The sequence below is a fragment of the Monodelphis domestica genome, chromosome 1, assembly GCF_027887165.1.
Source record: "Monodelphis domestica isolate mMonDom1 chromosome 1, mMonDom1.pri, whole genome shotgun sequence".
In the NCBI taxonomy this organism is placed as follows: domain Eukaryota; kingdom Metazoa; phylum Chordata; class Mammalia; order Didelphimorphia; family Didelphidae; genus Monodelphis; species Monodelphis domestica.
Window position 1 is genome coordinate 660,308,861 of NC_077227.1, and position 12,781 is coordinate 660,321,641.

Below are 12,781 nucleotides of genomic sequence, written 5' to 3' on the forward strand. Positions count from 1 at the left end.
TTCTCCTCCCCCCAGAAGAGAAGGCCACCCTCTCTGCCTCATCCCCCAAGTTCCGGCCTCCCACAGTTCCCAAGCATTTATTTCTGAAAGATGCTTCCACCCCCATTCACCACGGCTGGAGCAGGGGCTCGAGCAGCATGGCTGCCCCCCAGTGGCAGGCATGGGGAAGGACTGCCAAGCCGAGTGAGACCCTGAGTAACTGAGCTCAGTCGCAGCACTGCCCCAAATGTATTGGGCAGCTTCCCTAGGATCCCAGACTGAGGGCCCCCTGTGTGGCCCCCGGTCACCCCAGGGAGGCCATGATGGATTCCGTTGGCCTCGAAACTGGCCCACAACACACAGGGCGGCCCCTTGGGGGCTGCGGCCTCGGGGTTCGATTTCTGGAGGGTGGGGTGACGAAGGGTTAGTTAAGGGAAGCTGGGGTGGTGGAAGATGAGGGGACACGACCAGGCCATCTCTGAAGTGAAAGGGCCAGGCTAGAGGAGAAGCTCTGAACCAGGGGCCCACAGACATCGGGGCCAGGAACCTGGCTAGGAATGAAAAACCCTCCATTTTCACTAACTCTGAACTGAATTTGCCTTGCCTTTCGTTATTTAAATTGTCATCCTGAGAAGGGGTCCCCTGGCTTTACACCAGCCTGTTGCCAAAGGAGTCCTGATACAAAGAAAGGTGAGTAAGAAATCCTCATCTGGGAGGAGGGCTGGAAAGGCCCCAGGACTCCTGTCTCTGCCCCAGATACACAGCCTGAAGGAATAAGGTCCTCAGCCCCTAAAGGCTTCCTCGGGCCCAGGGAAGCCAGAGGGCCTGGCCTTCAGTTACAAGGCTGGCCGGCTGGCCAGCCAGGGAAATAGCCCAAGTTGGCGCTGGAAAGCCATTCTGGTTCTCATTCTGGCCCTGGCCCTGGCCCCTCTCCCCTTCCTGGACACGCCAAGCATCGATTCTCTGGGATGCCATCAAACCCTAGGCTCGATGACCAGCTCAGGGGCTGGTGATTCCATATCTGACCCTCCCCAGCCAGACTAGGCGCTTCCCCAAGGGGTGTGCTCTTGTCCTCGACCCCAGGCCCAGAGAACAGGCAGCTGGTGCGCAGCTCCGTGAACCTGAAAATTAATTCAGAGCCAGAGGATTGCACTCCAGAGCAAAGGAGCTCGGAGGTGTGTTTTGCTCCTAGCCTGGCTGATCCCAGGGAGCTCCGAGGCCAGGCCTCTGCCACAGTGGGGCCTGGGCCACGGAAGTGAACGGACCAGTTTCTCCAGGGGGCTGAGCAATCACCTGTGCTCCCGGGAACATTGGCTCACGGTCTCTGAACAAAGGTTTCAGGAGGAGAAATGACTCGGGCGGCTTGGAAGATAAAGGATGATTTATTTCCATGCCCCTTTCTTCTAGAGAAACTAGAAATTATCTTGGCTCAGAGGCCCGAGGCCTCCCACTAAAAGGCACAGAACAACTGAGGAAAGGAGGCTCTCTGCGACTGCATGCCTGAGGGCTTCAGCCCTCACCTAGGCCCCCCGCCTGTCCACAGAGGGTTCCGAGCACTGCAGATGAACATTCTGTCTCCTGGCACCAGGAGAACGCAGGCATTAACTCTGGGGAATGTAACTCTGCTCCCCAAGAGGACAGCAAATCTGCCCAGGCATCCCCTGGGCCACAAGTTCTGAAGCTGGGGGGGATGAACTTAAAAAAAAAAAAAGCTATTTTGACAACTGCATTTCAATGTCATTTTAAGCAATCCTCTGGCCTTTAGACACTTAAACACACGTTCTTCTGAGAAGGGGGCCACAGGCTTCGGACTGCCCAAGAGGTCCATGACATAAAAAGCACCGGGAACCTAGCACGGGCCCACATGGGGCAGGCAGCGAGGCACAACGGAAAGTGACGCAGGTACTGGATGTGTTCAGAAGACCTGCGTGCAAGTCCTGGCTCGGACACTGGGAAGTTGAATGATCCCAGGTAAATCTCTTAACGGATGGATCTCCATCTCCTCTTAAAAGATAAGGAGATGATACGTGTACAACTTACAGAAAACAGAAGGGCAAGTCCTTGAAAAGTCTTCCAAGTGCCCAACCGATGTGGTTATTACTAACGATCAAACCTTCTATCTACATGATGAACAACACTCAAAACGGGCGGATACATTTCTCTCTCTCTCTTAAAAAACAAACAAAAAACCCTTACCTCCCATCTTAGGATGGATAATTCTAAGGGCCAGGCAATGGGGGTTAAGTGACTTGCCCAGGGTCACCCAGCTAGGAAGAATATGAGGCAAGACTTGAACCCAGGATCGATCTCTCCTCTCCAGGCCTAGCCACATTTTTCTGAGAGGAAGGTATGAGAGCTCATCATTTGCATTCTCTACATGAGAAAACTGCAGGTCTCCAAAGAAGTGAAATCATTGGAGTCTGGGCAAGCTCAGAGCAGATAGAGACCACCACCCTCTCTCTTCCCACGGCTCTAGGCTGGCCTCAATGGTCTCTTCAGAACCCCTGCAGGGGGCTCGAAGGGAAAAAAGTGGCTGAACTGCTCCTGAAAGCGGAAATCCTCAGACTAGCGTTTACAGAAGCCGCCCTTGGAGCCAGAAGGAACCCAGAGGTCCAGTCCAATCTTCCTTTTCCCAGGAGGACAAGCGAAGCCCCCAGAGGGGATAGGGTGGCCCTAAGTCACAGCAGGACCTAACCAGTCATCCTCCATGCTGGTGCTCACAGACCTGGGGGGGGCATGCCTCCCCCCTGCTCAAACCCCATTTCCTGACAAGTTGAGAGTATTTCACCCCAGATTATAGAGGACAGAGTGTAAACCCACCAGCTGGAGAGAAATGGCAGCCTGGCTGTGACTGCCTCAACCGTACAAAAGAGGAACCAGGCAGCCTGGCACCTGGGCAAACTGGTGCATTTTTGCAGAGGGTCAAAGTGGCATCAACTGTCCAACAAGTGCTCCTCTGCCTGACACGGCCACCCCTCCCTGGGCTCCCCTCTCTCCTGAGACAAGAAGGGCCAGGAGAAGAGCAGGCAGGAAAGTGCATAACAGCTGCAGGGCCCTCTGCAGGGAGCCAGAGCTAGCGATGGAGCCCCTCGGCCCCCATTTGTGGCCAAATCCTGAAGGAGGCTTGATCTAAAACAGAGGCCTCCACTGGCTTTCATCCAGTTCTCTTACTCTTTCCGACCTCATCATTCAGTCAAAACTGCTCTCTCCAAAGGTCCTGGTCCTTCTGGCCCCCTCTGCAGCCTGATACTGTTGGTCTCTCTGCACTTTCTTCTCCAGGTTGGGGGACATCACTGCCTTTCTTTGTCTCCTTCTCTGGGTCCTCCCCTCAAAGCACAGGTCATCTATTCTCTCCCCCAGTGATCTCCCAGCTCCCTGACACCAAGGATCGCCTCCAAGCTGGTGCTACCCCGATCTGACCTCTGGCCAGCATCGCCTTGTACCTTGCCTCGCCTCCCTTGCCGCTGCCCCAAGCCTCCCCATCACTGTCGAGGGTGCCGATATCTCACCAGGCTAGTCATCCTTTGTGACATGTCTCTAACCCTTCTCTCCTGGTCCAGGTACCACAAGTGTCTCTCCAAGCAGTTGCTAAGGCCCCTTTCTAAATTGATCAGACCCCTCTGCTATCTGTTGAGGCCAGTGGCTCCCTATCATCTCTAAGATCAAATATAAAGTCCTCTGTTGAACCTACAACCATCCCCTTCCCCTTCTACATACACATGCCTCATATCTTTCCAGGCTTCTGCCCCACATATACTCTTGGATGCAGGGGCCCTGGCCTCCTTGCTGGTCCTCACTCACACAAGACATTCCTCTCGACACTGTGGGTATTTTCCTGTCCCCCAATGCCTGGAATGTTCTCCCTTCTCACTCATCTCTGCCCTCCTGGTGTCCTTCAAGTCCCAATTAAAATCCCACCTTCTAGAGGACATCTTTCTCAATCCTCCCTTAATCCTAGTGCCTTCTATCCATAGATTATTTCTAGTTTATTCTTCTATATTTTGTTCATACCTAGTTTTTTTTTTTGCATGAAACTATGAATTGCCTTTCTTTCTATCCTCAGGGCTTAGCAGTGCCTGGCCCTTCCTAGGTGCTTAATGAGTGTGTATTGATGGATCAGAGCATCAGAAGGACCTTCACAAAGGCCAAACCACACCACCAACTATTCCTTGAACTTGAAACTTCATCTCCCATCTGTGTGGGTTCCACTAAGCTATCCCTCATGCCTGGGATGCACTTTTCTCTCATTTGTCCATAGATCTTGAGCTAGAAGGGTCTTTGGAGGTCTTCTAGTCTAAAAGATTCATTTTACAGCAAAGAGAACGGATGCCCAGGGAAGGCAAATGACTTGCCCAACAGCCTATCCTTCCTGACTGACTTGCACAGCATCATAGCCTTACTAAAAGGGTCACAGACAGGACTCAAACCCAAGTTCTCCAGAGCCTCATTAACCCCACAGGACAGCCCCAGCTCTCCCTTTAAGTCACTGACTTGGCTTGGCTCAGTTCACTCATCTGTCAAAAATGAAGATAACAATACTTGCCTACCTCTCTAAGGGCAGGTGCTTGTGTTGTTGACAGGCAGGCCTTTACAGCTAAGGGTTCTAATTTGTTTAGGAGGTTAAGAAGTGGGAGCTTTGCTGCGCTTTTTTATTATTCAAATACTGAGTATGAGAAAAGTGGCCTTAACCCTCTAGTCCTTGCATTAGAGCTGCTGCTTTCCATGAGCTAAGCCCCATCACATGTTTACTGAACCTAGAAAAGCAGAGCAATCACCTGACCTCCAAGTATGAAAAACCTTGTGAGAGAGACAAAAAGGAGGTCAATAGCTCTCAAGCTAACAAAGAAAAAAAGATTTTTGTAGCCCCCCTCCCCCTCCCTGAAGAGGGCTAACATGACAGACTCCAGCTTAAGAACAGCAAGATGGGATGTTGGGCAATGATGTAGAGTCAGAAGACTCCTGGAACACTGCTACTTACTACCATCTGTTTGACTCTATCAGGCAAGCTGGTCCACTGCACTGAATCCAAATTTTTTCATCTTTAAAATGGGAAGGTTGGACTAGATCAGAGATTCTGAACCTATTTGTATCATGTATCCCATTGACAATTTAGTAAAAACCCATGGAGGCCTTCAAATAATTTTTTTAACCTTTCATTCTGTCTTAGTAACAATTCAAAGACAGAAGGGCAAGGGCTAGGCAACTGGGGTTAAGTGACTTGCCCAGAGTCAGACAGCTAGGAAGTGTCTGAGGCCAGATTTGAACCCAGATCCTCTTGAATCCAGGTCTGGTGCTACTGAGCTACCTAGATGTTCTAAATCATGTTTTTAAAGACATTAAATATAAAAGGAAACCAATTATACTGAAATAAAGAAGTAAATATGGCCCCCTTCCCAATGCCCTGAAATCAATCCATAGATCCACGGTTAAAATTCTTGAACTAAATGGCCCCTAAGAGCCACTTCAGCAATCTGTGTTTGCTATTTTAATGATTATTTTTTAAATCCTAAATTTGCATAGAGCTTTACAAATTACTTTTCTTATTTGATCCAAATGGCAATTGTCTAAGAAAAGCAGTCCACACATTAGCACTATTTTTTTTCTTTTCTTTTTTTTTTTAAACCCTTACCTTCTGTCTTAGAGTCAATACTGTGTATTGGCTCCAAGGCAGAAGAGTGGTAAGGGCTAGGCAATGGGGGTCAAGTGACTTGCCCAGGGTCACACGGCTGGGAAGTGTCCGAGGCCAGATTTGAACCTAGGACCTCCTGTCTCTAGGCCTAGCTCTCAATCCACTGAGCTACCCAGCTGCCCCCCATTAGCACTATTTTATGAAGGAAACAGCCTCAAAAATGGAAATATGGGCACAAAGGCCATACAGCTATTAAATCACAGTCACAACTTGAACCCTCTGTCTTTGTGACCCTCACCAGATCCTTTGTTTAAAGCAGCATAGCCTTCATTATTAAGCTTTGCATTCATGGTGGAAAATACAGAATCTCCCTAAAACAGGAGCTCTGGTCTGTTCCCTCACCATTTGTCCCAGCTTAAAGGCCCCCTAGTAACAAGGAATGCTCTTCTTCCAAAGACAACCTAAATGTCATCTTTGTTCAGCTTTTATCTTCTTTTTATTTTTTTAAACCCTTACCTTCCATCTTGGAATCAATACTGTGTATTGGTTCCAAGGCAGAAGAGTGGTAAGGGCTAGGCAATGGGGGTCAAGTGACTTGCCCAGGGTCACACAGCCAGGAAGTGTCTGAGGGCAGACTTGAAACTAGGACCTCCTGTCTTTAGGCATGCTTCTCAATCTACTGAGCCACCCAGTTGCCCACTCTGACCTTCTTTATAATGAGCTTTAAGAGATCTGCCTCTATGCATTGTTTACCAACTGCCCCTAATTCTGCTCTCAGGGCAAAGCAAAATACGACTAATCTCTCTTAGTTTGGTCACTGAAGAGCTGGAAAGGGACCTCACTGGCCATGTAGACCAACCCATTCCTGAAAGGTCAATCAGCATCAGTCTGAAAACCTCCAAGGAGAACCTAGTTCTTCTCAAAGCATTCTGTTGCCCTTACAGACAGTTCTAATTCTTAGGAAGTTTTTCCTCTGATGTTACGCCTAAATTGTCCTCTTTGTACCTTTATCTATTCCTTTCAGTACTGCTTCTATCTTCTAGCCTGCTTTGTTACTCTTGGCAGCAAAGGTCCTAATGGCCATTTTCCAAAGAGATTCAAAGGAGAGTGGGCAGCTCTGGCAGGGAGCAGGCTTGCCAGGACTTTGACCTGAAAAGTTAGTTGTCCACTGCTAAAAATCTCTGCTTCAGCTGAAGTGGTCCACTTACTCTCTGCCCCAGGAATGCACTATGCATATTTCCATTATCCATCTATCCACATTCTAGGTCCATTCCATTCCAGCCCCAATCTCTTTCCTCTAAGTTTCAAATCCCACATTACTAACTGCCTATTGGACATTTTGAATTGGGTGTCTCAATCTCAAATTCAATATGTTCAAACCAAAATTCATTGCTTCTCCCCTGAAACCTCACCCCCATTCCATACCTGCCTATTTCTTCCAGCATTCTTCTAGTATCCTGGATTCGTCACCATACCATTTCCCTGAATTCCTCACACTTCCTCAACATACAAATCCCACCATTTACAAAATTTTGCCATTTCCATCCCAAAAATCTCTTGAACCTGACTCCTTCTCTTCAATGACATAGCTGCCATCTTAGTTCAGGGCCTCATGGCTTCTTGCCTAGACTACTACAAATTGCCTAACTGGTCTTCCCATCTTATGTCTGACCCTATGCCAGTTCATCTTGCACACTTCTACCAAAGGGATTTTCCTTAAGTGCAAGTACACTCCCTACCACTCAATTCACTCTAGGATCCAATATGAAGTCCTTTATTTAGCTTTTAAAACCTGGCACCTATAAGGATGATATTATAAATTAAGTCTTGTTATATTAGTTTAGAGATAAGAAGTAGAGAAGTTGGCTTAAGAAAGAATTGGAGTTTCAAACAGAGCCGAGGCAGTGTCAGTTTCAAGTCCAAGGGTTTTTCTGTGGCAGCTGGTCTCTGGCAGTTGGCAGAGTCACTGACTCTCTCTCTCTCTGAGGGCTTGGAGGAAGTAACATCTTTGCCTCTCTCTCTCTCACTGTCTGAGGCCGAAGGAAAGAAGGGAAAGACCTGAAGGAGCTCCGTGGTTTCTTTTTCCAATTTGGGAAACACTATTGACTATTTATTACTTTTTTTATAGATTGTTTTAACTCTGAGAAGACCAAAGAAAACCCTGGTCTTTTGGTTTGGACTCTGAGTCTGCTAAGGCTCAGAATCCTAACTTGGTTTTTGCTGAGACTCAGTCAACTAGCCTTTGTTATTTTTATAACTTGGAGATGAAGTTAAGAATTATAAGGATAATAGAGTTAGTTTGTTTAGAATAGTAAAAATTTGGGTTAGTCAGATCAGGAAGGATCAGTGTAGCCTGTGGAAACAGGAGAATTGGTTCCTTGCAGAACTAGGGTGTTTTATTTGGGTGGAGTTATGAGACCCCTTAGAGTTAGAAACTTTTTATCCTTTTATTTTCGATAAATATTTTATTTTTTATAACCAGTCTCTTTAGCATCCTTGCACCTGGCCCTGACGAGAAGTTCATTTATGAGCTTCACTTCATGGATATAAAATTGAAGATACTTTGTAAGCACAGCAAGCAGAGTATCAAAATCAGTTTATAAATCAATAATCAATCCATTGCTTTATTATTTTTACAGTTCTCACTATTATTTTTACACACCAACCTATCTTTCCAGCCTAATTGTACATTACTTTATGATCCATTGAAACTTGTCCTCTCTCAATTCTTGACACACAGCTCTCTATCTCTGGACTTCATGCCTTTACAATGGCTATCATCTATTTCTAGAACAGAACTTACTCCCTCCTCACCTCTTCCACCTCAAAGAATCCCCTTAGTTTAAGCACTAACTTTCTTATGTCATGGACCACCCCCTTTCACAGGTTGTTGAAGACTATGGGATCTTTTTCAGACTGGCATTTTTAAATGCACAAAATAAAATATATAGGCTTACCAAAAACAATCAATTATATTGAAAGTCATTAAAAAAATTCATGGACACCCCATCCCCATCCTTGAAATCTATTCATGGTCCCCTGAGAGGGACAATAGTTTGAGAACCTTTCCTGAACACAAAGCCTTTCCTGATCTCTCAACACTGCAAGTATCCTCCCCTCACAAACTACCTTGTTTCTAACTATTTTGTAATTATTTGTATTTATTCTCTTTCTGTTTGTGCTGTACATTGTGCCCTCCCCTTTAGAAGATAGGAGTAGGAATTATGTCCTTCTTTGAATGAATGTTACTCAGAGGGGATATAGCAATGGGCCTGGAGTCAGGAAGATTCAAAAGTTCAAATCTGGCCTTGACACTTATTAGCTGTGTGACTCTGGGCAAAATCACTTAACTTTTGTCTGTCTCAGTTTCCTCGTCTGCAAAAAAGGGCTAACGATAGTACCTGCACCACGTGGTTGTTGTAAGGACCAAATGAAATCACATTTGTAATCTATAGCACAGCACCTTGTGCTCAATAAGTGCTTATTTCCTTTCTTTTCTCCTTGGCACTTGTTTCCCTACTACACAACACAATTTGGGGAGGGGAGAGGAGAGAGACAGATAGACAATGGAGAGGAAGAGAGGGGAGAGAAAGGAAGAAGGGAAAAAGATTCCCTTTAATAGGGAGCATCATGCTTGAAAAAATTAGACCCATCTCCTCCCAGAAACACCTCCACCAAGCAGCTTGCAGGATTCCCTGGGGCTGAAGGGGCAGCTGATTACCTACCCCTTCTTTAAGTTGGCCACGTAGGCACTCTGGAGGGCTGCTTCCAGGAAGTATGTCAGCTCAAAATCCTGCAGGGTTGCTGTTGGGTTGTAGCCTTTTGGGCCCCTTGAATGGAGATAATTTGAGGACTAAAAGAAGAGGGGAGGAAGGGGACAAAGTTATAGTCACATATAAAGTTCTCATCAAAGGACTGGGTGACTGCTCTGTGCTCCAGAGGATGCGAGCATGGGAATGGCCACTGCCCTCACCCTTCACCAATTACTGCAAGGAGCCTGTGTGAAATTCTCAAAACCAAAGAAATTCTGCTTCACTTTGATTAAAAAAAAAACCTCCTTCACTCTTCCTAGCCTAGGTAGGTCCTAGCTTTGAAAGCCTGAAGTTCCTGGACTGCCTCCTCTCCATGAGGTCCTCTCTGCCTTCTCCTTCCCTCCTTCTTCCCTCTTCTACCCTTCCATCAGCAGAGAACAACACCACTGGGCACTGTATGATGGGTTCCCTTGGTGCCTGGCATAACCACCAGGTACTGTGGTTCCCTGGGCTCTCCCTTAGGTGAGCCTTGTTTCCCCAAACACCAAGCACCCAACTAAAAGGCAAAAGGCAGCTAGAAGACCTCAGGTCACAACATGGAAGGCACCTTGGACAGGTAGCCTTCCCTGAGAGACCAATCTCCTCCTAGAAGGAGGGTAAGATCCTTAACCTTTTCTTATCACAGATCCTTTGGCATCTGGAGAAGCAGGGATGGCAAAATCAAACTCAAAAAAGAGCCATTAAATCTCAGCCCATATTGACTTGGAAAACCACTTATTCAAATTCTCTATGTTCTACTGTGTTTCTATTTACTTTATTAAACATCTCCCAATTACATTTTAATCTGATGGAAGAGGGGGCGGCCCTCAAGAGTGCTGTGGGCTGACACTGCTGGTCTAGGGAACCCTTTCCAGAATAATATTTTCAACTACATAAAACCAAATATATAGGATTATAAAGGAATCCAATTAGACTGAAATATAGTCACTAAACTATTTTTTAACGTGACAAAGAGCTCCTGCTCCAGACTACACCGGGCTCTCTCCCTACAAGTGTGGGGCAGTGGGAGCATAGCAGAGTTTGTCCCAGGGCCCTGAAGGGAAGGCTGCCTGCATCCACATGAGGGTAGACTAGGGCCCTATAATCCAGCCAGAGCATACAAAATAATGGCTTTTAGCCACTTTCTAAGGGTTGGCTTCCTGAGCTTATAGGCCAGAGGAAGAATCCTCCTCCCTCTCATTCCATCTCACTCTATCTTCTGTCTCTTGTCTCTCCCTCACAAAAGCCTCTCTATCCGTCCGACTTTTTTTCTTCTCTCTTAAGCATTTCCTACCCCTAACATGCATTTTCCACACATAGGAAGCTGGCAAATGTCCACACAACACACCTGACCCCTTCCAATCAGCTCCCCGCCTTCGTCAGGAAAGAAGGCCTCAAATGTCATTCTCAGCCAAGTATTTCCCCTTTCCCTCCAGGGTCTGGGCAAGCCTCTGGCTTGGGGGTCGGTGCACAACCCACCAGGGCAGGAGCAGAGAGGGCAGTCAGCAGTCTCACCAGCTTCATCGCCGGGAGCCAGCGCAGATGGGATAGCGTAGGGGGCAAAGGCACGAAGTCCAAGTCCAATTCCAACCCTTCATAATATTCTGTGTGACCCTGCGGCACCTGGCCATCTCGGAGGCTCCGCTTCTGTATCTGTAAATACAGCCTGGGGCCTACTGGGCTCTCTGTGACCGTTCAAGTGCCAGAGAAGGCCAGCTCAGCTTTGCGCTCGCCTCCTCCAGGACGTGGCCGCACACAGTGGGCACTCTGCGAGGACTTGTTGGCTGGCTGGTGGTCCTGCGTCTCGGGCTTCCTCAGCGGCTTTGGATTTCCTAAGTTCAAGGCGATCTTTTCTAGGAAGCTGCCCTTCCTGCTCCCCTATTCCTACATGTATGTAGGCTCCTCCGGGGGTGTCTACCTCCTACCTAGTCTGTGACAGAGGTCTTGTGGCCTCGTCTGCTAGCCTTCACGTTCTGGGGAGCCAAGGAGGGACAGGGGGAGGGCGGCATCTCATTGCCTTCTCACCTTTTCCAGCTCTTGCAAAAACACCTGAGCAATCCAGGATGCCCTCTCAAAACAAAGGAGAGCTTCTTCTTCCCTCTCATTGAGTCGGGCTTGGCAGGCCACAGAGACGGGCAGGCGTTCGAGGGACAGGCCTGTAAGAGAGGAGGAGCACGGTGACGGGGGCAGCAAACAAAGCCCTGGTGGCATCAGATCTGAGGGCGGTGGGGAGGAATCAGTCAGTGGGTCTGTCCCAGGCACTGAGCTAAGTGTGGGGCATATAAAGAAAAAACAGACAGTCCCTGACCTCAAGGAGCTCACAACATGCAAACAACTGAGGATGAATGAGGTATGGAAAAGAAAAATGGGAAATGGGAAATGAACCAGCAAGGGAAGGCCCTAGAATTCAGAGGAAATATGGGAAGGCTTCCTGTAGAAGGGGAGACAGCTGAGACTGGAAGAAAAGCAGGGGAATGTGGAGGCAGAGAGGCAGAGGTCCCAGGAAGTGTGGAGGCCAGGGAAAAGCTCAGAGCTGAGAAATGGGAACATCTTGGGGGAGGAATAGCTGGCCAGGGAAGGCAGGAGGGGGCTGGAAGGCTTTCCAAGACAAGCAGAGGACCTCGCATGTGACCCTGCAGGAGGTGCCACAGAAGGGCCTGGGAGACAGCTAAAGCAACAAACAATGAGTAGGGGCTGCATGTCCCAGAAGAAGATTCAGTCAAAGACAGCAGCACTGAGGAAGAAATGTCTGGCGCCCAGACTTTCCCTTTGCTGGGAAGGGGTCAGTCAGAGCGGCAAGTTTACGTGTCACCTCTAAGATTTCCAAAAGTCTGAGCTGGAAAGAAAGTTTAAATCAAAGATGTAAGATGATGATAGTAAATATGTGGTATCGAGTGAGGGCTTGAGGGAGTTCAAACACACACACCAACACAGTGTGCTGGTGCCAGCTTGTACCTGCTGCTCAAGGAGATGGTTAAATGTTCAGTGTGAGCTTTGAAAATCAGAAAACCAAGATATGATTCAGTATTTTGCTGATTATCTAGATTTTTAGTGACAGAGAAAATATTAATAAATGCAGAGTATAGAGATGGGAGATCCTGGGTTCAAATCTGACCCCAGATATTTCCTAGCTATGTAACTCCAGGGCAAGTTGCTTAACCCCCATGGCCTAGCCCTTACAACCTCTTCTATCTTGGAACCAATACTTGATTCTAAAATGGAAGGTAAGGGTTTAAAAAATAAATTATAAATAAAATAAATGTAAATTAGATCTAAAAGTATATTGTGTGCACTATTTAAGGGGGGGGGGGGAGCCAGTTAAGTAAACATTTACCAGCAAACCATATATAAGCCTTTTTTTTCCCAAATGAAAATATATCAC

The 12,781-nt window shown here is 47.4% G+C and overlaps 1 protein-coding gene across 3 annotated transcripts in view; it reads right to left on the reverse strand.

Moving 5' to 3' along the window:
- TTC7A (tetratricopeptide repeat domain 7A) overlaps positions 1-12,781 on the reverse strand; it is a 194,450-nt gene that overhangs the window by 146,634 nt on the left and 35,035 nt on the right. For all 3 annotated transcript variants that reach the window (XM_007476857.3, XM_056820018.1, XM_001375518.4), the window contains exons 4-5: positions 11,425-11,555; positions 9,334-9,461 (exon numbers count right to left, since the gene is read on the reverse strand). In XM_007476857.3, the coding sequence (XP_007476919.1) occupies positions 9,334-9,461; positions 11,425-11,555 (259 nt within the window). The remainder of the gene's footprint in view (positions 1-9,333; positions 9,462-11,424; positions 11,556-12,781) is intronic.